This window comes from Ammospiza nelsoni, chromosome 6, assembly GCF_027579445.1.
Source record: "Ammospiza nelsoni isolate bAmmNel1 chromosome 6, bAmmNel1.pri, whole genome shotgun sequence".
Lineage (NCBI taxonomy): Eukaryota > Metazoa > Chordata > Aves > Passeriformes > Passerellidae > Ammospiza > Ammospiza nelsoni.
This window is the reverse complement of record NC_080638.1, coordinates 10,776,004-10,801,396: the sequence shown is the minus strand read 5'-3', so window position 1 is coordinate 10,801,396 and position 25,393 is coordinate 10,776,004. Positions and strand designations below refer to the sequence as shown.

Below are 25,393 nucleotides of genomic sequence, written 5' to 3'. Positions count from 1 at the left end.
GTCTCTCCAGTGGAAAGGAAATGGGACACCGAGAGAGAAAAACCCTCTCAAATGTCAAAGTCTCTCTCTTATGTTAATTATTAAGACACCTGTCAATAAATGCTGCTCAGGTGTTTAACCCCACGTGTGTCTCCAAAGCCAGACTCACCACTCAGGGCTTTCACTCTCACTTCCCTTTCCAGAACCAGTGGCACGTTGCATTCCCCTGGATTTAAGGCAGTGGGAAAAGGAGGGACAACTTCCCCCTGAGCAAGAGATGTGGCTGCTGCCCAGGTCTGTGCCCAGCAGGAATCAGGAGCTCTTGGCACTGCCAACATCATCCCAACCATTGCAGTCATGTGTCTTAGGAATGGCTCTGGTATGAGACAGGAACCTGCCCTGCTCCCAGACCAGCCAGAGGCTTTAGAATGGGATAAAAGAAGGAAATGAGCCATTTTGCACACTGTTTAACAGGGACAGGCTCTGCAATGAAGCCTGGATGTTTTTATTCAACAAATCTGATTTAGAAACAAAAACCATGAATGCAAATCTGATTGAGGGGTGGTTACAGAATGACGAAGATCAGGAGAGGCTGGACTGTGGCTGGAGCTGCTGTGCAGAGTGGCCGTGCAGCTCCTCCTGAGGGTGGCCAGGTTCAGGATGGAGGTGCTCAAGGGCTTCCCTGGACGCTGATGCTGGGGAACCAGAGGATGGATGGCCCCATTCTGCAGAAGAGCAGCATAACCCCCTAATTTCTGTGCAATTCAATGGTCGAAGCATCTGGCGATGGGAATTTCCATATTCCATGTAATTTATGGACACAGGCACAGGATTTCAGCGGAGTTCACTATCGACCCTACACTTTACTCAGAAGTATTATATTCTGGAATTCAAAAATGTGAGACATTCCCACTGAGAGGATAAGGGAATGTTGCTGTCCCTCCCCAGCTCTGCAGCCCTACCTGGTGTCCCTTCCCATCAGCTGAGAATGCAGAGCCGGCTCTGCTGGACAGAAGGGGAAGGATGCTCCCTGTGATGCCAACCCCTCTCCTGCCATCCAGAGGCACCAGCCCTGCAGGGATTTGGGAAATCACCACCACCCTGTGCTGGGTGTGTCCCCAGGGATTAAGGTGCCCCATTCTTTACAGGCAAGAGCTCCCTGGAAACACCATGGAACTCATCTGCTGAGCCAAAGGAGTTGGAGTTCATTCCCTGGGGCAGAGGCCATGAGGTCATTCCATGGGGAATGGAGCTGGGGAACAGCACTGAGCCCAGCTGCACTGCTTGGAGCCATGTGGATCCAGGAGGGAGGAGGAAAGCCATGCTCCAATGTGCTCCCTGCAGAGCATCCCACAAAAATCACCCAAGCCAATGCCCCTGCTCCCTTCTGCTGTAGGAATACAACATGACGAGGAGGGTGATCCTCTGGATCTTTATTGATCAGGTGACTCAAGGAATCCTTCAGTCACTGTTCTAGGGTCACTCAGCAGAGCAGTGGGAGGAATAAATAGGCTCAGATCCCCGTGTTCATGGCAGGATCATTTCTCTATGCAGTTTCTTTTTCTGCTCCTCAAAGACCCTCTGGAGGGAGAGCCGGAGGGACCCCATGGAGCAGGGCCTCCAGCACCTCCCCAACAAGAAGTAGATGAGAGGTTTGATGCTGCTGTGGATGCAGGCGAGCAAGAAAAAAACCTCTGATGACACAACGATGTAACTGAGGTGCTGCAGGAAATTGCAGAGGCTGAGGAGGAGAGTGAAGAGCGCAGTGATGAGGATAACAATGTCGCGCCTTTTGGGCTGCTGCTGCTGGGACCCCACCTTGGAAATAATGAAATCAACTGTGATTGAAAGGAGCATGGGTATAACAAAGAGGAGCAGCATGATTATGTACATGGAGATGAGAGCTGCCCGGCAGAGCTCCTGCTCATCTGATGGGCACAGGAATGTCACTGTGGGGATGACAGCAAAGAGAGCAAAGAAGGCCCAGCGTTGGACACTTCCCACCACCCACCTCAGGCGTAGAAGAAGGTCACAGTGACAGAAGAACTTGCAGAGCTTGTACATATATACAACAGGTCTCCTGGTCATCAGCCATAACAGCGCCCAGTAGTAGGAGACCACTGAGAGCTGCAAAAGGAAACTCAGGTACAGCAGGGGTATGACAGGAGAGCAGGACACATCCTCCACCAGGAAAAGGAGGGCAGAGGGGACTGTGAGCAGGAGGAAGAGGAAATCAGTGACAGCCAGAACAAAGAAGCGATAGTTGGGGATTTTCAGGCTGAGGAGGCCGATGACAGCCCCGTTCCCAGCCAGCCCACAGAGGCAGATGAGCAGGGTCACACTGTGTATGGCCACACTGGTGACATCTGTCTCACACAGATCATCTCCTTCAGTGGGTGAGGCAGCAGATGGGGACACGGTGGTCACCTCCATGGATGGACGCTGGGCAGGCAGTGGGATGTGGCCCCTGGCTGTGGTCAGAGTGGATGGGCAGTCAGTGCTTGGAGAATCCAGGGATGGATCGTGTGGCTCCTCAGCAGCTCCCTGCAGTGGGAAGGATTCAGTGGGGAGGAGTGAGATGTGCAGGGGAGGAGGGCAGTTGAAATTGTGGGGTGTGAGAGGGAGGTGGGAGGTTTGGGCTGTTCAGGCACAGGCCAGAGCAGGAGGTGTCGCAGATATTTTTTCACAGAAATCCTTTCTTTCAGATTTCTGCGTCTTCTGGAAGGCAGAGGCCTCAGAAGAGAATGTAAACAATTGTTATCATCTGCTGTGGCATGCAACAGGGGCCTCTGTGATTGGTCTCATGTGCTTGTTTATAATTAAGGGCCAATCACAAGGAACAAGCTCGGGACAGAGTCCCTGGACACAACTTTGTTATAGATTCTTTCTTTCTATTCTTAGCTTAGCTAGCAGCTCTGCAACTTCTCTCTTTATTCTATTTAGTATAGTTATACTGTATTATATTTAATATATCAATAAATCCAGCCTTCTGATCAAGAAACAAGATTCTCGTCTCTCTCTCACTTCCAGCGACCCACTTACAGGACGCTGTAAGGAGGCAGCTGGGCAGGGCACTACGGTCACCGGGAGAGGGTGGCAGGAACAGAGCAGCTGCTGCAGGAGAGGAAGGTGGGGTAGGGAGGAAGGCAAACATTCCACTGACCTGTTCCCTGTGAGGCAGCAGCAGGCAAAGGGCTCTGTGCAGATCAGCGGTGCTTCCTGGTCCCTCTTGCTCCTTTGGGATCCATGTCCTAAAGCAGCTTCTCCTAGGTCAGATCCATGCAGAAGAACATCTCCACATCACCAGGAGCTCCCCACTCCTATCCCTCTCTGCCTTGTCCTGTTGCTGCTCCCCAAGACTCAGTGGGGTCACAGGGCAGTCGGAATTGGTTTTACAACTTTGGCTGTGTCACAGTTCCACAGCTTAGTGTTACTGATCTTGATTTTTTTTTTTTTCCTTTGCCACAAAGGAGGTGGATTTTTTAATGGCTTTGCAATTTTTTCTGATAAGAAACACTCCTTCCCAGCTCAAGGTGCATTCTGCAACTGCCTTCCCTCTCACAATAGGTTTCTACCATTCCTCGTTTCTCTTCCTTGAGAGGTCAGGTTCCCTCCTGCAGCAACAGAATGCTGGAGCTGCTGGTGGCACTGGAATGCTGGCAGTGCTGCTGAGGCAGCTGGGTGCTTTTCAGAAGTAACTCCCCGTCTAGAAATGGCTCCATGATACTTGCAAAAAAGATGCCCTGGGCCTAAGAAAACACAGCTGAGCTGCTTCCTTGTTCTATCCCCTTACCATCCTCATCCCTGCCCCCACTCCCCATCCCCACCCCGCTCCATCCTCACCCCATCCTATCACATCCCACAGGTTTCCCAGATGGAGCTGCTCCCCCACTCTGAGCGTGGCCTGTCAGGCTTTGCTCTACTCCTGTGCAGAGATTTGGGATTCATGGCTTCCAGACCAACTCCAACCCCCTCTGACCCTCTCCTGGCCATTCCAAAACAGACTCCAATACCCCAGATGCCCCTGGGACCCCATCCCCCCCAAAACAGCCTCAATTTTTCCCCACTCTACCAGGGACCCCTGGCAGTGTCCCTGCTCCTCCTGGCCATAGGGTTCTAGGACCCAGGAGGGAGTAGGAAAGCCCAGCTCCAATGTGCTCCTCAGGATCACACAGGATGATAAATGTGGCTGGAGCCAGTGCAGAAATACTTTTGGAGGCTTGCAGGGCTTTTGGGGCAAGTTCTGTAACAAGAAGGAAGAGCACATGGCCAAAGGAAAAGTTCAAGGCAAGGTCGCCTGTAATATCTGAGCACTCAGTGAATGAGACCACCAGAGACCCCTCTGAATGATCCTCCAGGCCCAGGAAAGGACTTGGAGAAGGAGATAGATTCATGGAAATGAGTCCTAGGAAAGTGATGTTTATGTATTAGATAAGAAACACACTTTAATGACTCTGTGTTTATGATGGATAAAACCCCTGTTGGAAAGTCTCCCCAAACAGAAATATGGAGATATCCATCTGTGTGTCCTATGCTTCCTAATGCTTCCTATTCTGTTGCAAAGTTTATTCTGGCTGATTTTGGTATCACTCCCAATTCCCATCTCCACTCCTCATGCCACGCCACGCCTCGCCACGCCACGCCACGACACACCACCCCATCCCATCCCATCCCATCCCATCCCATCCCATCCCATCCCATCCCATGGCCACTCCCCATGTTGAAGCTCTGCCCGTCAGGCTCTGCTGCTCTCCCATCAGGACATTTGGGATCAGCACCATCCAGATCCTTCCTGGCGCCTCCTGTCTGTTGCATATTCATACATCTCATATATGGTGCATAAATTCCATTCAAACAAAGGATTCTGTCTGGTCATCGTCAACTGCTCCCTCATAATCCTGATGGCATCTTCCGGACTGAGTGAGGCCAGAAGATTGTTTGTTTCTCCTGTTAAGGGAGCAATAAATTCGTTTTCACAGAAAGAATTAGGTGTCCTGTGATTGCTATCTCAGTGAAAGTACCTCATTCCTCTCTTTTTAAAAAAGGCTCTTTACACCATTACATTTGAAACTTTTTTTTTTCCTCTTCTTGGAGTGTTTTTTGTCCCAGGCTTAATATCACCTCAGGAGCCCTTTGTTAATTTTTGTTTCCCTCTCCTCTGCCCAGATGAGAGCAGGAGAAGGTGAGTGAACGGCTTTCGCGGGTGCCTGGCGTTTGGCCAGTGCCAAACCACGACAGGCTTGCAGCAGGTTATCAGCATCAGAGCCCACATTTCTTACTGACAGTACCCCTGATGATGCAATAAAAGTTATTGGAGATCAGATTCTGGGGTGCTGTGGTGCCCCTTGCAGCTCTTCACCAGAGCTCATCCTCCTCCTCCTCAGCCTTGGGAATACTTGTGGTTGTTTTTTCCCGGTCTCACCCTTTGCAAGCAGGGACACCTTCCACTAGACCCGGCTGCTTCAAACTCCATCCAGCTTGGCCTGGAACACCTCCAGGGATGGGGAGGCCAGAGCATCTCTGGGAACCTGTGCCAGGGCCTCTCCACCCTGACAGGGAGGAATTTCTTCCCAATATTCCCCCTAACCCTGTTCTCTGGCAGTGGGAAGCCATTCTGCCTTGTCCTGTCACTTCAGGCCTTTGTCCAACGCGCCTCTCCAGTTCTTGGAGCCTCTTTAGGCCCTGGAAGGGGCTCTAAGGTCTCCCTGAAGCCTTCCCTTCTCCAGGCTGAACAGCCCCAGCTCAGAGACCTCAGAGTAGCCACAGGGACGGGGTTGATGCCCCGTGGAGACAATGGTGACAAACACAGATGTCACCCTGCTCCTGGAAGGGGGTGGCTGTGCTGAGGAGCACGGACTGCTCCTCCCCTTGGAGCTGCACCATCTGAGCCTGCTGAGGGAGAGGCCAAAGCCAGGGCAGAGGAAGAATTTCTGAAGGCACAAAACCACCAGCAATGAAATCAGTAAAAACCAGGTTTAATAACAAGCAGCAGCACGACAAAGTTCTGTCCCTGTGTGTGTGCTTTTGTGTGAGTGCAAGGGCAGGTGACAAAAGGACAGTAAGGATAAGGATTAAAAGGCAAATGGCCTGAATGCTTTAGAGCACTCAAACTTAACAGTAATTCAGTTACACCTTAAACTGAACAATTCAGCTGAGGAATATCACTTAGCATCATTTAACCTTATTTATGCCTGATACTTCCTTGCAGGCCTGCTCCAGTGAGATGTCTCAGGTACTAACACAGCTGAGAGAGCAGCATTTCTGCCACATTTGCCAGAGCAGATGCAGACGTGTGTGCACACAGCCAGCAGCCAGGCAGAGTGAGTGCAAGGTGCCTGTGAGCAATTGCCCTGGCAGGCAGTGAAATGCTCCCTGCGGATCCCTTTGCATCTCCTCCCTGGGCCAAGGGCTGGGCCTGGAGCCCTGCGGGGATGGGCCCAGGAGCCGTCGGCGTTCGGGGATCAGCCCAGGGCAGCAGCCAGGAGAGATCCCAGCTGGGAGAGGCCCCAGTGCCAGGGAGCTTCTGCTCAGCGCTGCTGGGCCCAGCAGAGCTCCAAGGCTCTCCTTTGGGGCCGCTGCTCACAGGGCCCCAAGGCATGGGCGGCACTCACAGCAATGGCTCAGCCTGGCCACACTTGGGGCCAGCAGCTTCCTGGGACAGTGGCAGAGCAGGGATGCTGTGGCATCCAGGGCAGTACAAGAATTTCCAAGGCTGTTGATGAAAGCCCAGGAGGTGGTTGGGCAGCAGCAGTTGCTGGGAGCAGAGGGTGTTTCTGATCAGCGCCACAGGAGCTGAGCCCAGGGGCTGCTCCTCAAGGCTGAGGCCTCCCAAGCACGGATCAGAGCCCAGAGCGGCCTGGAAAGGGGCTGGGGATGCAGCAGCACAGGGAGGGTGATCCTGTGGGTATTTATTGATCAGGAGACTCAAGGAATCCCTCAGCCACTGTCCTGGGGTCCTTCAGCAGTGCAGTGGAAGGGATCAATAGGCTCAGATAACTGTGTTCACAACAGGATCACCTCCATAGGCAGTGTTTTCTTCTGGCTCCCCAAAGACCCTGTGGATCGCCTCCCTTAAAGACTGCATGGTGAAGTACCTCCTGCAGCTCCCCATGGAGCAGTGTCTCCAGCAGCTCCCCGTGGAGTAGTCTCTCTTCCAGTTCCCCACCAAAAAGCAGATGAAGGGTTTGATGCTGCTGTTGATGCAGCCAAGTAGGAAAAGCGCCTGGGAGGACACAACTGTGTAACCGAGCTGCTGCAGGAGAAACCAGAGACTGAGGGGCAGACTGACGAGTGCAACGAGCAAGATAACAATGTCAAGCCTCTTGTGTGGCTGCTGCTGGGAGCTAGGCTTGAGATGAATGAAGAGGATTGTGCTGGAAATGACCATGGGTACAGCAAATAGAAAAAGGTTGAGGGTGTACATGGAGGTGACAGCCACCTGGCATTGGTCCTGCTCGTGTGACTGGCATAGGGAAGTCACCGTGGGATTGACAGCGAAGGAAATGAAGAGGAGGACCCAGAACAGGGGAGTCATCAACACCCACAACAAGTGTTCGGACAGTTGGCAACCACAGAATACCAGGCAGAGGACAGACCTGCACCTCTGAATGCTGATGAATGTCAGCCGGTACAGCCCTATAATGTAGGTGAACAGTGACAGCTGGAAAAGCAAGCTCAAATACATCAGGGGCATTATAGCAGAGCAGGAAACCTCCTCCACAAGGAAGAGCAGGGTGGAGGGCAACATAAAGATGAGGAAGAGGAAGTCAACATTGGCCTGTTTGGAGATGAAGTGGGTGATGGCATTAACATGCAGGAGCCAGAGAATAACTCCATTCCCAGCCAGCCCACAGAGACCAACGATCAGCATCATAAAGTCTATGGCCATGTTGGAGACATTGATCTCACACTGAGCAGGTGTGTCAGTCGGTGAGGTGAAAAGAGGGGACATGGTGCTCACCTCCATGGATGGATGCTGGGCAGGCAGTGGGATGTGGCCCGTGTCTATGGTCAGAGTGGATGGGCAGTCAGTGCTTGGAGAATACAGCGATGGACCATGTGGCTCCTCAGCAACACCCTGCAGTGGGAAGGATGTGGGTGGAGGAGGACTGGGGAGGAGGGAGATGTGCAGGGGAGGAGGGCAGTTGAAATTGTGGGGTGGGAGAGGGAGGTGGGAGGGTCGGACTGGTTAGCTGGAGGCTGATAAATAACATAGTGAATGAACATTTTCAGTTCTTCTGGAGTTTTTCAAAAGTAAAGTGGCCAAAATTTTAAAGGATGTGTTATAGATAGATAATGGGATGATTCCTCTCACAGTTAAGGGATGAATACTGTGTGAATATTAAGAGAAGCTGTATTGATGTATGTTATTGCAGTCTGTTGTTTAGATGTCCCCTGTTGTCCCCAGAGTCCCCTTCTCCTCTTACGGTGTTGTTGCCATCAGAGAGCCTGAGTCATCTAGAACAGGTGGAAAGAAGGGGTGTACAAAAGCTTGTTGCTGGGGGGGGAAGAGGTGCAGCATGAGAACACCTGACCCTCCAGTCAAGCTGCAGGAAAGCAGGCTCCAGCAGTAAACACAAAGAAGGGCTGACTGACAGACTTTGGGAGGGGCCAGGTTTAGCTGATGCAACCCCCGGCGTATCAAAGGTGAAGCATCCATCTTGAAGATCAGCCAGCCACGTGGTGGGCAGCCATGAGGGAAGCTCCCAGGCCTGCTTCTCCTTATTTAGTCCTTTTGTTGCATTTTTTGTTAAGGTTTAATAAATCTTTAAAAATTTTTTAAAGTGGGTGGTTATTTCTCACAGGATGTAAAGGCTGGCACACAGGATGACAAACATGGCAGGAAGCAGTGCAGAAACAGATCAGAAGGCCTGCAGTGATTTTGGGGCAAATTCTGGAACAAGAGGCAACAGTGCATGGCCAGAGGAAATGTTCAAGGCAAGGGCACCTTTAATATGGCAGCATTCATTGAATGTGACCACCACAGAGACCCCTCTAAATGAACCTCATGGATCATAAAATTACTTCCAGGAGGAGGTGGACGCATGGAAATGAGTTCTAGGAAAATGGTGTTTATGTATTAGATAAGAAAAACTTCTAAATGCCTACATGTGTTTCTAATGGATTAATACCCTGTTGTAAAGTCTCACCATACACCCAACACAAGGAGAGATCCCTCTGTGTCCTGTGCAGGTCAAGAATTCCTGCTTCTTCATGCTTTGCATTGTGTTATAAAGTTTGTTTTGGCCCATTTCAGTATTAGGATACAGACAGGATGCACAAGAGGAGAGAGAGGATCTGGGGAGGGCCCTGCGGTCACTGGGAGAGGGTGGCAGGAACAGAGCAGCTGCTGCAGGAGAGGAAGGTGGGGTAGGGAGGAAGGCAAACATTCCACTGACCTGTTCCCTGTGGGGCAGCAGCAGGCAAAGGGCTCTGTGCAGATCAGCGGAGCTTCCTGGTCCCTCTTGCTCCCTTGGGATCCATGTCCTAAAGCGGCTCCTGCCAGGTCAGGGACATGAAGGACAAAGTGCCCAAATCACCAGGAGCTCACCAGGAGCTCCCCATTCCTGTCCTGCTGGCTCCTCTCTGTGCCCTGTCCTGATGTTGTTTCTCAGGGCTTGGTGCCGTCATGGGGGTTTGGGGAAGTCAAAAATTACAACTTTGCGTACTTCAGATATTCAGTTCCTCTGAGTTATTTATGTTGGGTGTGGGGGTTCTTTTGGTGGTTTTTTTTTTCCGACAGCGGAAGTGGCTTTTGTCAGAAGCTCTAAATGAAGATTTTTTGTGACCGGCTCATCTTTCCCTCCTGATAAGAAACACTCCTTCCCTGCAGAGTGTCCCATTGTCCAACTGCCTGACCTGTCTAAATAAGTTTTTTCTATTCCTCATTACTCTTCCCTGAGGGGTCATTGTCCCTCCAGCAGCAGAGGGATGCTGGTGTCACTGGAATGCTGCTTCCAGTGCTGGCAGTGTGGGTGAGGCAGCTGGGTGCTTCTCAGAAACACCTCCTGTTCCAGGAAGGGCTCTGAGATCATTGCAAAAACAAGCTCTGGTCCCGAGGAAGCACAATTGAGATGCTTCCTCCTCCTATCCCGATCCCATCCCCATCCCTCTCCCCACCCCACTCTCCATCCTCACCCCATCCTATCATATCCCACAGGTTTCCCAGACAGAGCCATTCCCCCACTCTGAATATGGCCTGTCAGGCTCTGCTCTCCTCCAGTAGGGAGATTTGGGATTGTTGGCATCCAGACCCCCTCCAGCCCACTCCGAGCCTCTCCTGACCCCTCCGAAACCGCCTCCAACACCTCAGACCGTCCCCAGGGCCCCCTGTTCACCCCTGTGGGAATTCAGCACATCCCTCTGGATGTCCAGAGTTGCCAAGAACCACGTCGGGGGACTTGGAGACCCAGGCATTTTGCCCGGAACACCTGGTGACTTGATTTTGATCCTTGCAATGAATTGCCAGCTTGGCATGGGGATGTGAAAGCCACACAGGTTTGAATGGTGTAATAATAGAATATTCACAGGGTGAAAATGTAGATTTTGGGATGTTTGGTATAGGGGTTATGGGGACAAGAAGGAGGAATCAGGGCGTGTCTAGTCCCGCTTCTTTCTTCTTCTTGTTCTCCATTTTCTGCTGTGATGTTAGCACTTGGGGATGGTTTAGAATAGAAATGCATTGTCTAACATAGGTGATAGGTATTGGGAATTAAAAGTAAATGTCATATATGTAGTTTGTAGCATAAAAAGACCACAGCACCTCGGGGTGGTCAGAGTACTTGTGGCTGCTGGGCTGACCAGATCTTGGCTGGGCAGAAAGAAAATTTTGTAGATAAGAATTATGAAACAACCTGAAGACTGAAAAGTGAAGAGTCCAGACTCATTCTTCAGAGTGCGGGCTGCTGCAGAACCATCCCATGCATTTCGGGGCAGAGAACAGCCAGCCAGCCCGAGAACCCCAACAGCCCTGATCCTCCCCTGATCCACCAGGGACCCCCGGCGGTGTCCCTGCTCCTCTTGGCCATAGGGTTCGAGGGCCCAGGAGGGAGGAGGAAAGCCCAGCTCCAATGTGCTTCTCAAGAGAACAAAGGATGATACTCGTGGCTAGAGCCAGTGCAGAAACGGAATTGGAGGCCTGCAGTGGTTTTGGGGCAAGTTCTGTAACAAGAAGCAAGAGCACATGGCCAAAGGAAAAGTTAGAGAAAAGGTGACCTTTAATATTAGCGCACTCAGTGAATAAGACCACCAGAGACCCCTCTCAATGATCCTCCAGGATCAGAAAAGGACTTCAAGAAGGAGGTGGATGCCTGGGAATGGGTCCTAGGAAAGTGATGTTTATGTATTAGATAAGGAACAAACGTTAATAACTCTGTGTGCTTATGATGGATAAAACCCGTGTTGTAAAATCTCACTCCAAGGAGAAATATGGAGAGATCCATTTATGTGTCCGTTGGAGGTAAAAAATTCCTTGTTCCTAATGTTTCCCATTGTTTTTGAAAGTTTATTCCAGCTGAATTTAGTATCACTCCCAGTTCCCATCTTCACCCATTTCCCCATGCCATGCCATCCCATCCATTTCCATGCCATGCCATGCTATCCTGATGGGTTCCCAGTCCCTGGCCTCTCCCTGGCTGCAGGTGTGGCCTGTTGGGCTCTGCTCCTGTCCAGTGGGAGATTTGGCATTGGTGGCACCCAGAGCCCTCCTGCCCCCTCCAGCCCCTGTCTGCCTGATGCCTTGGGCTGGCTCCCTGGAACAGAGGCCAGAGCAGGTGAAGAGAATAAAAGGAGGCATTGATGAAAGGCCTTCAAAAGGTTCACCTTGGGCTCTCCAAGCCTCCGAGAGGGGCTGCACCCAAAATGGACAATGGCCATGAGTTTTTCAGACGGATATAAGTTTGGTCCATTTACAGATCAGGGGTTAATCCTCCAATTACAGCTTCAGGTAATGAAGTCATTTAGCCCCACTTTGCCCTCCCCCAATTCATTTTTGTCTATACTTTTCCATGGTGATGGCAGTGTCATTGAATTTCCGGCCCAGAGGGATTGTTTTGTCTGACCAAAATGTGCAGACGGATAACTAACACTTTTACATGGAGTTTAGAGTTATGCACGAATGCAGTACAGGATATGAAAAATAGAAAGGCTAAACTCCTAAGGCATCATGCCCCCTCTGACATCCTCTAGAAATTCCCCCCAGGCTGCCTTCCCCTCCAGACAGCCCCGCTCCTCTCCTGCCCCACTCAGGAGCCCCAGCAGTGTTTCTGCTCCTCCTGGCAATTCCACGCTTCTGCAGCGCAATGAACAGCAGTGCAGCCATTCCTGTAGTGCCTCTTGTTTGTGTCCAAAGGAGGTTGGGGGCCTGGAGAGCAGGGATGGAGCTGGGGAGGGGCATCTCCAAGAGAAAGACGGCCCCAAAGCCTTAGGGGCAGGCTGGGGTGAGCAGCCCGTGGGGAGGGAGTGGAGCCTGAGGCCCGGGGCTGGGAGGGATGGGAAGGACGGGAGGTGGGTGGGCTGCATGGGGAGTGGGATAGGAGGGTGGTGTGGGAGGGGTGGGACATGATGGAGCTGCTGGGAAGATGTGGTGGGAAGGTGTGGGGTGTGGTGGGGCTGGAGAGAAGGTGTGGGGTGTGGTGGGGCTGGAGAGAAGGTGTGGGATGTGGTGGGGCTGTAGAGAAGGTGTGGGGTGTGGTGGGGCTGGAGAGAAGGTGTGGGGTGTGGTGGGGCTGGAGAGAAGGTGTGGGGTGTGGTGGGGCTGGTGGCCTCAGGGAAGCCCCAGGGAGGGGGGTGATTCCCCATTCAACCCCTTGGTGACAAACACAGGTGTCACCCTGCTCCTGGAAGGGGGTGGCTGCGCTGAGGATCACGGCCTCCTCCTCTCCTTGCTGCTGCACCACCTGAGCCTGCTGAGGGAGCAGCTGAAGGCAGTGGAGAGGAAGAATTTCTGAAGGCAGAGACACCTTTGCACCTGGCTCACAAAATTAAAAATTAACGATCTCGGGGGAGATCTCTGCTGTGACACTCACAGAGCACTCGGGGTGGGGAATGCTGAGCCCCTGGGCCATCCTGTCTGTGCCAGCCCAGCTCTGGGCACTGGGGATCAGGGTTGCTCCAGGGAGCACAAACCACGGCTGTGTCCCCTCTGGCACCAAGAAGTTTAAGTGCAAAATCAAAAGTGTATTAGACAAGTAATAATTTTGAGTTGAAATTGTGAACATATATTTGCCATACACAGTTTGAAAGTACCAACAATTATCAGGCATTTTTATACACCATAATGTCCAAGATTTTTTACAGATAAGTCCTCCAAATATATTATATTTTGATATCTGTGTTTTAATTATTACCTGGATATGCTGTCTCTTTTTGTTTAATGGATAACAGGGGTCGTTTCCAGGTAAACAGTGTTTTATTGGCAGTGCTTCAATGCTGGTGAAGGACGTCCATGCCCTGTCTCCCTGCACTATGAATGGGAAAGACGGAGGGGCTAGGGAAAGAAAGGTGATTTAAAGTTTTATTTTATTTTTCATTATCGTCTTCTGAATCTGTTAATAAATAATTTACTGGATACCAGAAAATTTGAACTTTTTTTTTGCGTAGACTATTTTTTTCTCCCAGTCCTCATGTGAACTCATGAGCCCTGTGTTAATTTTTGTTTCCCTCTCCTCTGCCCAGATGAGAGCAGGAGAAAGTGAGTGAATGGCTTTTGTGGGTGCCTGGCATTTGGCCAGTGCCAAACCATGACAGGCTTGCAGCAGGTTATCAGCATCAGAGCCCACATTTCCAACTCACAGTACCCCTGATGGTGCAGTAAAAGGCATTGTAGACCAGATGTTGGGGTGCTGGGGTGCCCCTTCCAGCCCTTCACGAGAGCTCATCCTCCTCCTCCTCAGCCTTGGGAATACTTGTGGTTGATTTTCCTGATCTCACCCTTTGCAAGCAGGGACACCTTCCACTAGACCGGGCTGCTTCAAACCCCATCCAGCCTGGGCTGGAACACTTCCAGGGATGGGGAGGCCAGAGTATCTCTAGGAACCTATGCCAGGGCCTCTCCACCCTGACAGGGAAGAATTTCTTCCCAATATTCCCCCTAACCCTGTTCTCTGGCAGTGGGAAGCCATTCCCCCTTGTCCTGTCACTTCAGGCCTTTGTCCAACGCACCTCTCCAGTTCTTGGAGCCACTTTAGGCCCTGGAAGGGGCTCTAAGGTCTCCCCGAAGCCTTCCCTTCTCCAGGCTGAACAGCCCCAGCTCAGAGACCTCAGAGAAGCCACAGGGACGGGGTTGATGCCCCGTGGAGACAATGGTGACAAACACAGATGTCACCCTGCTCCTGGAAGGGGGTGGCTGTGCTGAGGAGCACGGACTGCTCCTCCCCTTGGAGCTGCACCATCTGAGCCTGCTGAGGGAGAGGCCAAAGCCAGGGCAGAGGGAGAATTTCTGAATGCACAAAACCACCAGCAAGGAAATCAGTAAAAACCAGGTTTAGTATTAAGCAAACCAATATGCTATCCCTATTTGTGTGTTTGTGTGTGTTCAAGGGCGCATGACAAAAGGACAGCGTGGGTAAGGATTAAAAGGAAAATGGCTTAAAAGCTTTACAACACTCAAACTGAAGAGTATTTCACTTACACCTTAAGCTTAGCAATTCAGCAGAGGAATATCAGCAGCATTTAATCCTATTTATTCCTGATAGATCCTTGGAGGCCCGACTCGCTCTGATGTCTCAGGTACTAACACAGCTGAGAGAGCAGCATTTCTGCCACATTTGCTAGAGCAGATGCAGATGCAGCTGTGTGCACACAGCCAGCCAGGCAGGCAGAGTGAGTGCAAGGTGCCTTTGAGCAATTGCCCTGGCAGGCAGTGAAATGCTCCCTGCGGATCCCTTTGCATCTCCTCCCTGGGCCAAGGGCTGGGCCTGGAGCCCTGCGGGGATGGGCCCAGGAGCCGTCGGCGTTCGGGGATCAGCCCAGGGCAGCAGCCGGGAGAGATCCCAGCTGGGAGAGGCCCCAGTGCCAGGGAGCTTCTGCTCAGCGCTGCTGGGCCCAGCAGAGCTCCAAGGCTCTCCTTTGGGGCCGCTGCTCACAGGGCCCCAAGGCATGGGCGGCACTCACAGCAATGGCTCAGCCTGGCCACACTTGGGGCCGGCAGCTTCCTGGGACAGTGGCAGAGCAGGGATGCTGTGGCATCCAGGGCAGTACAAGAATTTCCAAGGCTGTTGATGAAAGCCCAGGAGGTGGTTGGACAGCAGCAGTTGCTGGGAGCAGAGGGTGTTTCTGATCAGCGCCACAGGAGCTGAGCCCAGGGGCTGCTCCTCAAGGCTGAGGCCTCCCAAGCACGGATCAGAGCCCAGAGCGGCCTGGAAAGGGGCTGGGGATGCAGCAGCACAGGGAGGGTGATCCTGTGGGTATTTATTGATCAGGAGACTCAAGGAATCCCTCAGCCACTGTCCTGGGGTCCTTCAGCAGTGCAGTAGGAGGAATCACTAGACTCAGACCCATTTGTCCATGGTGGGATCATTTCTGTGGGCAGTGTTTTCTTCTGGCTAGTCAAAGACCCTCTGGAGGGAGAGCCGGAGGGACTCCACAGAACAGAGCCTCCAGCACATCCCTGCCAAGAAGTAGATGAAGGGTTTGATGCTGCTGTTGATGCAGGTGAGCAGGAAAAAAAATGGGAGGGCACAACAATGTAACCGAACTGCTGCAGGAAATTCCAGAGGATGGAAAGGAGAGTGAAGAGACCAATGGAGATGATAACGATGTCGAGCCCCTCAGGTTGCTGCTGCTGTGGGCCCCACTTGGCCTTAATTGACTTAATTGTGCTGGAAATGACCAGCACAGTTATGGGTGTGACAAGGAGGAGTAGGATGATGGCCCACATGGTGATGAGGGCTGCCTGGCAGTGCTCCAGGTCATTTGATTGGCACTGGGATGTCAGTGTGGGAATCTCAGTGAAGAGAGCAGAGAAAGCCCAAAACTGGACAATCATCACCACCAAAGCAGATGATCAGGAATGTCACGGCGGCAGCAGCACTTCAAGAGCTTTTTGATATACATTGCAAGGCCGAAAGTCATCAGCCAGAGCAGCGCCCAGTAGCAGGAGGACAAAGAGAGCCGGAAAAGGAAACGCAGGTACAGCAGGGGCAGGATAAGAGAGCAGAACACGTCCTCTGCCAGGAGGATGAGGGCAGAGGGGACTGTGAGGAGAAGGAAGGGAAAGTCGGTGACAGCCATGCCACAGATGAAAAAGTTATCACCTTTCAGGTTGAGCAGGCCGATGACAGCCCCGTTCCCAGCCAGCCCACAGAGGCAGATGAGCAGTGTCACACTGTGGGTGGCCACAGTGGTGACATCTGTTTCACACAGATCATCTCCTTCAGTGGGCGAGGCAGGAGATGGGGACACGGTGGTCACCTCCATGGATGGACGCTGGGCAGGCAGTGGGATGTGGCCCCTGGCTGTGGTCAGAGTGGATGGGCAGTCAGTGCTTGGAGAATGCAGGGAAGGACCATGTGGCTCCTCAGCAGCTCCCTGCAGTGGGAAGGATTCAGTGGGGAGGAGTGAGATGTGCAGGGGAGGAGGGCAGTGGGAATGGTGGATTGGGAGAGGGAGGCAGTAAGTTGGTCAGTTCAGCAGGGCATGCGTAACTAAAGCACAGGGCAGAGGAGGGGGAAGTTGGGGAGGGCCCTGCGGTCACCGGGAAAGGGTGTCAGGAACAGAGCAGGTGCTGCAGGAGAGGAAGGTAGGGTAGGGAGGAAGGCAAACATTCCACTGACCTGTTCCCTGTGGGGCAGCAGCAGGCAAAGGGCTCTGTGCAGATCAGCGGCGCTTCCTGGTCCCTCTTGCTCCTTTGGGATCCATGTCCTAAAGCGGCTCCTGCCAGGTCAGGGACATGAAGGAGAAAGTGCCCAGATTACCAGGATCTCCCCACTCCCATCCTGCTGGCGCCTCACTCTGCCCTGTCATTGTGTTGCTCCCCAGGGCTCAGTGGAGGCTCAGAGGAGTTGGAAATTGCACCTTTGGTTATTTCAGAGCCTCATCTCCTCTGAGACACTTATCTTTGGTTCTTTTTGCTACAGAGGAAGTGACTTTTGTCAAATTCTCCAAATGAAATATTTTGCAAATGTCTCCTCATTTCCTCCTGATGAGAAACATTCCTGTCCTGTAGAATGTCCCTTTCTGCAACTGCCTTCCCTCTCCTGACAGGTTTCTACCATTCCTTGTTTCTCTTCCCTGCGGCGTCACTGTCCCTCCAGCAGCAGAGGGATGTTGGCGGCGCTGGCAGTGCTGATAAATCAGCTGGGTGCTCGTCAGAAGTAACTCATATTTAGGGAGGAGCTCTGGGATCATTGCCAAAGCCTTCCCTGGGCCCAAGGAAGAAGAGCTGAGCTGCTCCCTATCCTATCCTATCCTATCCTACCCTATCCTATCCTATCCTATCCTATCCTATCCTATCCTATCCTATCCTATCCTATCCTATCCTACCCTATCTCATCCTATCCTGTCCTATCCTATCCTATCCTATCCTATCCTATCCTATCCTATCCTATCCCAATATCTGCACCCCATTCCCACCCCACTCTCCATCCTCACCCCATCCTATCACATCCCACAGCTTTCCCAGATGGAGCCGCTCCCCCACTCTGAGCGTGGCCTGTCAGGCTCTGCTCTCCTCTGGCTTTGCCAGCATCCAGACCCCCTGCAGCCCCCTCAGACCCTCTCCTGACCCCTCCAGACTGCTCTGAAACCTCAGAACACATCCGAGACTGACTTTTTTTTCCCCTGACAGCCCCAGTCTTCCCCTGCTCCACCAGGGACCCTGGAAGTGTCCCTGCTCCTCTTGGCCATAGGGTTCTAGAACCCAGGAGGGAGGAGGAAAGCCCAGCTCCAGTGTGCTCCTCAGGATCACACAGGATGATAAATGTGCCTGGAGCCAGTGCAGAAACAGATTTGGAGGCCTGCAGTGGTTTTGGGGCAAGTTCTGTAACAAGAAGCAGGATCACACGGCCAATTGAAAAGTTCAAGGCAAGGTCGCCTTTAATATCTCAGCATTTAGTGAATGTGACCACCAGAGACCCCTCTGAAGGATCCTCTCGGGCCAGGAGAGGACTTCAAGAAGGAGGTGAATGCATGGAAATGAGCCCTAAGAGAGTGATATTTATGTATTAGATAAGAAACACACTTTAATGACTGTGCGCTTATGATGAATAAAACCCCTGTTGTAACCCCTGTCAGCACACACAGATCAAAAAGAGATCCTTCTGTGTGTCCTGTGCAGGTAAAGAATTCCTGCTTCCAAATGCTTCCCAGTGTGTTAAAAAAATTATTTCAGCTGATCTCAGTGTCAAGATATAGAGGGGATGCACAGGGCAGAGCTTGGGAGAGCTGGGGAGGGCCCTTCAGTCACCCGGAGGGGGTGTCAGGAACAGAGCAGCTGCTGCAGGAGAGGAAGGTGGGGTAGGGAGGAAGGCAAACATTCCACTGACCTGTTCCCTGTGAGGCAGCAGCAGGCAAAGGGCTCTGTGCAGATCAGTGGCGCTTCCTCTTGCTCCTTTGGGATCCATGTCCTAAAGCAGCTCCTGCCAGGTCAGGGACATGAAGGAGAAAGTGCCCAGCTCACCAGGAGCTCCCCATTCAGCCGGCTCCTCTCTGTGCCCTGTCCTGCTGCTGTTTCGTAAGTCTCAGTGCCTGGGCCACGGTGCTTTTACAACTTCGGCTTGCTTGGAGTTCCACAGCCTCTGAGTTAATGATCTTGATTCTTTTCATTTTCCCCTAAAAATCAAGTCGTGTTTTTGTTTGTGGTGAGAAACGACGCCTCACTTAAACTTTTTAGAAGTTTTTTAAACTACAGCAAGGGACTGGCAGCCAGAAGCACGGCCAGAGGCACACTGCCCAAAATAGTAACAGGATTTGTAGACTCTTTGTAATCCACCCCCCACATTCAGACACATTCCGCTTTTCTAACACAGCTCCTCCTCCCTCCCTCCTTCCCGGAGTTTGTGCAGCGCTTCGGGCTTCGGCTCCCCACCATGGTCAGAGATCAGCATTACAACTCTCAACGTGAACACAGTACTCGTGTTAGAAAAACTCCAAAGCTTAATTTTATTTTTTTTAATAAGACAAAAGAGGAAGGATGCTCCCTGTGATTCTAACCCTTCTCCTGCCATCCAGAGGCACCAGCCCTGCAGGGATTTGGGAAATCACTGCCACCCTGTGCTGGGTGTGTCCACAGGGAATAAGGTGTCCCATTCTTTGCAGGCAAGAGCTCCCTGAAAACACCATGAAAGTCATCTGCTGAGCCAAAGGAGATGGAGTTCATTCCCTGGGGCCGATTCCATGGGGAATAGAGCTGGGGAACTGCACTGAGCCCAGCTGCACTGCCTGGAGCCATGTGGATGCAGGAGGGAGGAGGAAAGCCATGCTCCAATGTGCTCCCTGCAGAGCATCCCACAAAAATCACCCAAGGCAATGCTCCTGCTCCCTTCTCCTGCAGGAATACCGCACCATGGGGAGGGTGATCTCGTGGATAATGAGTAATCAGGTGACTCCAGAAAACCTTCAGCCTCTGTGCTAAAGTCCTTCAGCAGAGCAGTGGAAAGGATCAAAAGGCTCAGATCACTGTATCCCTGGTGTCATCATCCCTGTGGTCAGTTTTTTCTTTCTGCTTCTCGAAGACCCTCTGGAGGGAATCCCTGAGGGCCCCCACTGTACAGTGCTTGCAGCAGCTTGCCATGGAGCAGGACTTCCAGGAGTTCTGCATGGAGTTGTCTGTCCTCCAGCTACCAACCAAGAAGTAGATGAAGGGTTTGATGCTGCTGTTGATGCTGGCGAGCAGGAAAAAAAATTGGGATGGCACAACGATGTACCCGAGCTGCTGCAGGAAATGGCAGAAGCTGAGGATGACAGTTAACAATGCAGTGAGGTGGATAACGATGTCGCGCCTCTTGGGCTGCTGCTGCTGGGAGCCACACTTGGCCTTAATGAAATCACTTGTGGTTGAAATGAGCAGGGGTGCAGCAAAGAAGAGCAGGACGAAGGTGTACATGGAGATGAGAGCTGCCCAGCAGTGCTTCTGCTCCTGTGATGGGCACAGGAATGTCAGAGTGAGAATGACAGTGAAGAGAGCAAAGAAAGCCCAGTATTGGACACTGATCACCAACAGCCACAGGCGCTTGGGAAGGTCCCAGTGGCAGCAGAGCTTGCAGGACATGTATATATACTGCACATTGCTCATGGGTATCAGCTGGAATAACGCCCAGTAGTAGGAGACCACTGTAAGCTGGAAAAAGAAATTCTGGTACAGCAGGGGCACAATAGAGGAGCAGGAGGCATCCTCCACCAGGAAGAGGAGGGCAGAGGGGACTGTGAAGAGAAGGAAGAGGAAGTCAGCAACAGCCAGGTTAAAGATGCGATAATTACCGCTTTTCATTGTGAGGAGGCCGATGACAGCCCCGTTCCCAACCAGCCCACAGAGGCAGATGAGCAGTGTCACACTGTGTATGGCCATGCTGGGGACATCTGTTTCACACAGATCATCTCCTTCAGTGGGTGAGGCAGGAGATGGGGACACGGTGGTCACCTCCATGGATGGATGCTGGGCAGGCAGTGGGATGTGGCCCCTGGCTGTGGTCAGAGTGGATGGGCAGTCAGTGCTTGGAGAATCCAGGGATGGAGCATGTGGCTCCTCAGCAGCTCCCTGCAGTGGGAAGGGTTCAGTGGGGAGGAGTGAGATGTGCAAGGGAGGAGGGCAGGGGAAATTGTGGGGTGGGAGAGGGAGGAGGGAGGGTTGGGCAGTTCAGCAGGGAATGTGGAAGGGAAGTGCAGTGTACAGGAGGGGGGAGCTGGGGATGGCCCTGCAGTCACCGGTAGAGGGTGTCAGGAACAGAGCAGCTGCTGCAGGAGAGGAAGGTGGGGTAGGGAGGAAGGCAAACATTCCACTGACCTGTTCCCTGTGAGGCAGCAGCAGGCAAAGGGCTCTGTGCAGATCAGAGGCGCTTCCTGGTCCCTCTTGCTCCTTTGGGATCCATGTCCTAAAGCGGCTCCTGCCAGGTCAGGGACATGAAGGAGAAAGTGCCCAGGTCACCAGGAGCTCCCCATTCCCGTCCTGCTGGCTCCTCTCTGTGCCCTGTCCTGGTGTTGCTCCCCAAGGCTTGGTGGGGTCATAGGGCAGGCAGAAGTGGTTTTGCAACTTCAGCTACGTCAGAGCTCCACTCCCTCGGAGTTACTTATCTTGAATTTTTTTTTATCTTTGTCTCAAAGGGATTGGCTTTTCTCAGAAGTCCACATGAAGAATTTTGCAAATGGCTCCTCATTTTTTCTGTTTAGAAACATTTCTTCTCTGCAGTGTCCCATTCTCTGATTGCTTTTCCTCTCTCAGCAGGTTTCTACAACTCCTTGTTTCTCTTCCCTGAGGGGTCATTGTCCCTCCAGCAGCAGAGGGATGATGGTGATGCTGGTGTCACTGGAATGCTGCTGGCAGTGCTGGCAGTGCTCTTGAAGCACCTGGCTGCTTCTCAGAAACTGCTCCCATTCTGGAAAGATTTCTGACATCTTTGCCAAAACCTGGGCCCGAAGCGCCACAACTGAGACAAGAACTCCCATTTCTGTCATTCCAATGCAGGCTCACACAGCCCAATGGATGGACAGCACTCAGTTGCTTGAAGACAGGTTATCAGCACTTAGAGCCCACCCTGATTACTGCCATCACCTTGATGAGGTAATGAAAGTTTTAGGGACCAGATTTTGGGATGCTGTGATCCCCTTTCCAGCCCTTCATTAGGGCTCATCCTCCCCCTCCTCAGACATGGGAGCTCTTGTGTTTGTTTTTACCCGACCCCATCCTTCTGGGCAACCTGTACCAGGGCCTCACCACCCTCACAGGGGAGGATTTCTTCCCAATATCCAATCTGACCCCACCCTCTGTCACTGGGAAGCCATTCCCCCTTGTCCTGTCCATCCATGCCCTTGTCCAAAGTCCCTCTCCACCTCTTCTGGAGCCCCATCAGCTCTTGGATCATGAAGCGTTTGCCCTTGATAGGACTGGTCTGGTGAGATTTCATAGCTGGGGACACAAATGCAGTGTCAGCAGAGAGAGGTGACAGTTCTGACCCCAGGGCCCCCACACATGCCAGTTTCCTGGAGGAGCATCCCAGATGCCTGAGGCACATGTCAGCCTGGGTAGGAATCATCTCACCTCAGCTTTTTAGGAATTTCTTGGAATTCACTCTAGGCTGGTATCTGATTGCCAGGGGAGTGTAGACGATGACTCAGATGAAACCTGCAACTTTCTAAGGATTAAAGCCAAGAGAGCAGCATGGATTTGCCTCTTCTCAGAAGAGATGACATTGCTGAAATCCTAAATCATCCCTCTGCTGTGTGTTTCACCTCATTCACAGAATTTATTATTGCATGAATCCTCTTGGAAACTGCATGGTGAAGGTGAAGTACCACTGAAATTGTGGTACACAATTTGCAAAATTAGATTTGAAAGAGAAATCATAGGTTTTGTCCTGCAGAGTCCAAAAAATCCACCTGTGCAACGCGAGGTAGCGATTTCAGCCAATTCACAGACAAGATTTCAGGATAAGTGTTGCTAAGAGGAACCTGACACAAACTGCTTTTCCTAGAAGGAATGTAGTGCTCTTGGAATTGTCAAAAGATGGCTCATTCCAGACATTGTAGGCACTAACCTTAAGAAGAGCTCTGGTGTGAGACAGGTACCTGCCCTCCTCACAGAAAATCCAGAGGATTTAGAATGGGAAAAATTAAGGAAATGAGTCAGTTTCTGATGCTGATTCCCAGGGACAAGCTCTGCAGCAAAATCCCTGATGTTGTTTATTCAGTAAAATCTGGGGCAGGAGTTACCACATTGAAAAAAACCAAAAAGAAATAATCCAAACATAATTTCGGGGTAGCAACAAAATTAAAAATATCAGTACATCAGAGTTTATTCCTTGAGGCCAAGGCAATGAGGGTCATTCCATGGGGAATACAGGGACAGGACTGATCTCAGAGCCATGCACTCCAATACTTCTGGCTGTCTCTGAGGTGCCACATGTGCAGAAGTGCCTCACAGAGCTGTCACCTCCATCACAGTGTCCCCAGCCCCGTGGCTCCCCTCGTCACTCCCGCCTTTCTCCTCAAACACCCTCCGCAGAGCCACTCTGACCGAACGCTGGAAGTGGCACCGCCGGCAGCTCCCCACCAGCACATAAATCACCGGGTTGAGGGAGCAGTTCAGCAGTGCCAGGAACAAAGAGGGGTCTTCTGGGAATAAATCACCGGAATCTGGGAGATTGATGAAAACCTCCATGCAGAAAGGGATGCCAAAGGCAAAGAACAGCAGGACGTTGAGCACGATGGCCACAAAGAGCTTCCCTGGCTGCCGCCTCCGGGAGCCACAGCGCAGCTTGAGGAACAGGAACAGGTTGGAAACCAACATCATGAGGGAAAAAACCACGGAAATGGCCAGGGCTACACCTGCAATGACGGTCCCAGAGTCCTCAGTGTAGGTGGAGGTGAGGTAGAGGGAGGAAACAAAAGCCCCTGCCAGGGCCCAGAGGGCCCCGCTGATGAGGGCCGAGAGGTGCCGGGGGCGGTGGCAGCGGTACCAGATGGGGCACAGGACGGAGACGCAACGCTCCACGCTGAGGGCTGCCAGCAGCCCCAGGCTGCTCAGGTCAAACACGTGGCACGGGAACCCAAGGACAAACACAAAGCGCTGATAGTGGTGAATAAAAGGAAACAAAGATGTGCAGAATGTTGCTAAGGTCAGAAAAGCCAACAGAAGCAGGAGAAACAGGAGGAGCAGGGAGAAGTCTGCAACAGCCAGATTTAGGATGTAGACAGTGAAAGGGCTCTGCTGTGTGTGCAAGCCCAGGAACCACAAGACCACCCCATTCCCTGCCAGCCCACAGAGGGAGATCCCCAGGCACACCCCTGCAAAGGCAATCAGGCTGGAGGGAATGCTGGAGCATTCAGATATATGTTCCTCCCAGTCTAGAGATCCATAAAGTGTATTGTTCAGGGTGAGATTTGTTGTGCTGTTCTTGTCCATGGTGAACGATCCTGCTCCCAGCAGCTGCCTTCTCCCTTTCCCACCACCTCCTAGGGAGAGATGGGGAACCAGAGGGAAATAAGGGACATCAGCACTCCCAGCATTTTCCAATTGCCCACACAGCCCCAGGCCAGCCCCAGGAAGAACCCCCACCCCTGCAGTGCCCAGGACTGGCTCCCAGCCCTCCAGCCCTGACTCTAGACAGGAATCTCCCACCATGCCATCCCTGAACTCCTACCTCCCGTAGGAACAGCACTGACACAGCAGCACCAGGAGAAAGGATTTGGGATGGCTGCTGGAACCACTGGCTGTGCTTCAGTCTCGTGCCTCGTGCCTGGCTGCAGCCCTTGGCCCAGAGATCATATCCCACGGTCAGAGCTCCCCTCACAATCTCCCCACATCAGTGACAGCTTCCCTCACATGTCCAGGGACACAGATCTTATCAGGAGGAGGTGGCCACATCACCCCCTTCCTCTGCCACCCTCCAATGTTATCCCACCGTGCAAGGGGCTTCTGCCTTCCACTGCGTGTGCCAGGTGATCCATCTGTCAATGCAGAAGGGGATATCAATCTTTCCCAGGGATGGAGTATGGCAGAGGGGTGAGAGAGATGAGCCAGAGACCTTCAGGGGTGAGAAATCACTGGTGTGCAGACATGCCACAGCACAAGTTGCTCAGTTGTCTCTCGTGACATGTAAATTGTGCTCAAAGACTTCTTCCAACTTCCTTCTGGGAGAAACTTGCAGGGGTGGCACCTTCTTCCATCTCCCTCTCATGGATGGATGCTGAGCCTAAGTTGTCTCCTTGTTTCAAGTCTTCCTCTAGCTCCAAACCCTGAAGCTCCAGGCTGGACCCCTGGAGAGCACATGGACCTTGTGCATTAACACACCCATCAGTTCTTGGGATGGCAAGCACAGGATACAACTCCAAAGGAGATGGAAAACCCATGAAAGAGGGGCAGAAGATAAATGCCAGTTCCCGTGCTGTGAAAGGCAGAGGTTGTGTGGCAGGAACCACTTGGAGATAAGAGCACTTTGGCAGCACCATGTACCCCACAAACCTAATCTCTGAGGAGACACATGCCCCGCAGGGGTGATGAGGCTGATGATTGGGATTAGACAGGATGGGATTAGAGGCTGTGGGCAAAGCCCTCGTGCAGTCCCGGGTCTGGGCACTGGTGATTTCCCACAGCAAGTGGACACAAGGACAGTGCTCATCCCCATGGCTGCTGCTCAGGGGCTCTGTTGGCATCTAATGAAGTCTGGAATTTCTGAGGGGTTCAGAAAACCCAGTAACAGCTGAATAGATCATAGTGGAGTACCCCTTCCATGGACAGGATCTGCCCTCACCAGAGGAGGGTTTT

At 52.2% G+C, this 25,393-nt stretch overlaps 5 protein-coding genes across 5 annotated transcripts; all 5 read right to left on the bottom strand.

Annotated features, from left to right (window-relative positions):
- Positions 1-1,505: 1,505 nt before the first annotated feature.
- Positions 1,506-3,717, bottom strand: LOC132075194 (mas-related G-protein coupled receptor member H-like). Its single transcript, XM_059475406.1, has 2 exons — positions 3,143-3,717; positions 1,506-2,523 (listed from the first exon to the last, which is right to left on the bottom strand). Exon 2 carries the CDS (start codon positions 2,410-2,412, stop codon positions 1,507-1,509), a length of 906 nt encoding a protein of 301 aa, XP_059331389.1. The 5' UTR covers positions 2,413-2,523; positions 3,143-3,717; the 3' UTR covers position 1,506.
- A 1,402-nt stretch (positions 3,718-5,119) lies between these two features.
- Positions 5,120-7,968, bottom strand: LOC132075184 (mas-related G-protein coupled receptor member A1-like). Its single transcript, XM_059475397.1, has one exon. The coding sequence runs from the start codon at positions 7,943-7,945 to the stop codon at positions 6,968-6,970; it is 978 nt and encodes a 325-aa protein (XP_059331380.1). The 5' UTR covers positions 7,946-7,968; the 3' UTR covers positions 5,120-6,967.
- Positions 7,969-14,451: 6,483 nt separating this feature from the next.
- LOC132075196 (mas-related G-protein coupled receptor member H-like) lies at positions 14,452-16,395 on the bottom strand. Its single transcript, XM_059475408.1, is given in 3 exon segments — positions 14,452-15,646; positions 15,649-15,969; positions 15,972-16,395. Coding segments are annotated over 3 exon segments (870 nt in total). The 3' UTR covers positions 14,452-15,521.
- A 3,190-nt stretch (positions 16,396-19,585) lies between these two features.
- LOC132075185 (mas-related G-protein coupled receptor member H-like) lies at positions 19,586-20,560 on the bottom strand. Its single transcript, XM_059475398.1, has one exon. The coding sequence runs from the start codon at positions 20,558-20,560 to the stop codon at positions 19,586-19,588; it is 975 nt and encodes a 324-aa protein (XP_059331381.1).
- A 2,484-nt stretch (positions 20,561-23,044) lies between these two features.
- Positions 23,045-24,031, bottom strand: LOC132074240 (mas-related G-protein coupled receptor member H-like). Its single transcript, XM_059473892.1, has one exon. It carries the CDS (start codon positions 24,029-24,031, stop codon positions 23,045-23,047), a length of 987 nt encoding a protein of 328 aa, XP_059329875.1.
- Between the last annotated feature and the right edge of the window lie 1,362 nt (positions 24,032-25,393).

Coding starts and splice junctions, on each gene's coding strand:
- LOC132074240 (XM_059473892.1), bottom strand. CDS start 24,031: ATGGACAAGAACAGCACAACAAATCTCACCCTGAACAATACACTTTAT.
- LOC132075184 (XM_059475397.1), bottom strand. CDS start 7,945: ATGGAGGTGAGCACCATGTCCCCTCTTTTCACCTCACCGACTGACACA.
- LOC132075194 (XM_059475406.1), bottom strand. CDS start 2,412: ATGGAGGTGACCACCGTGTCCCCATCTGCTGCCTCACCCACTGAAGGA.
- LOC132075185 (XM_059475398.1), bottom strand. CDS start 20,560: ATGGAGGTGACCACCGTGTCCCCATCTCCTGCCTCACCCACTGAAGGA.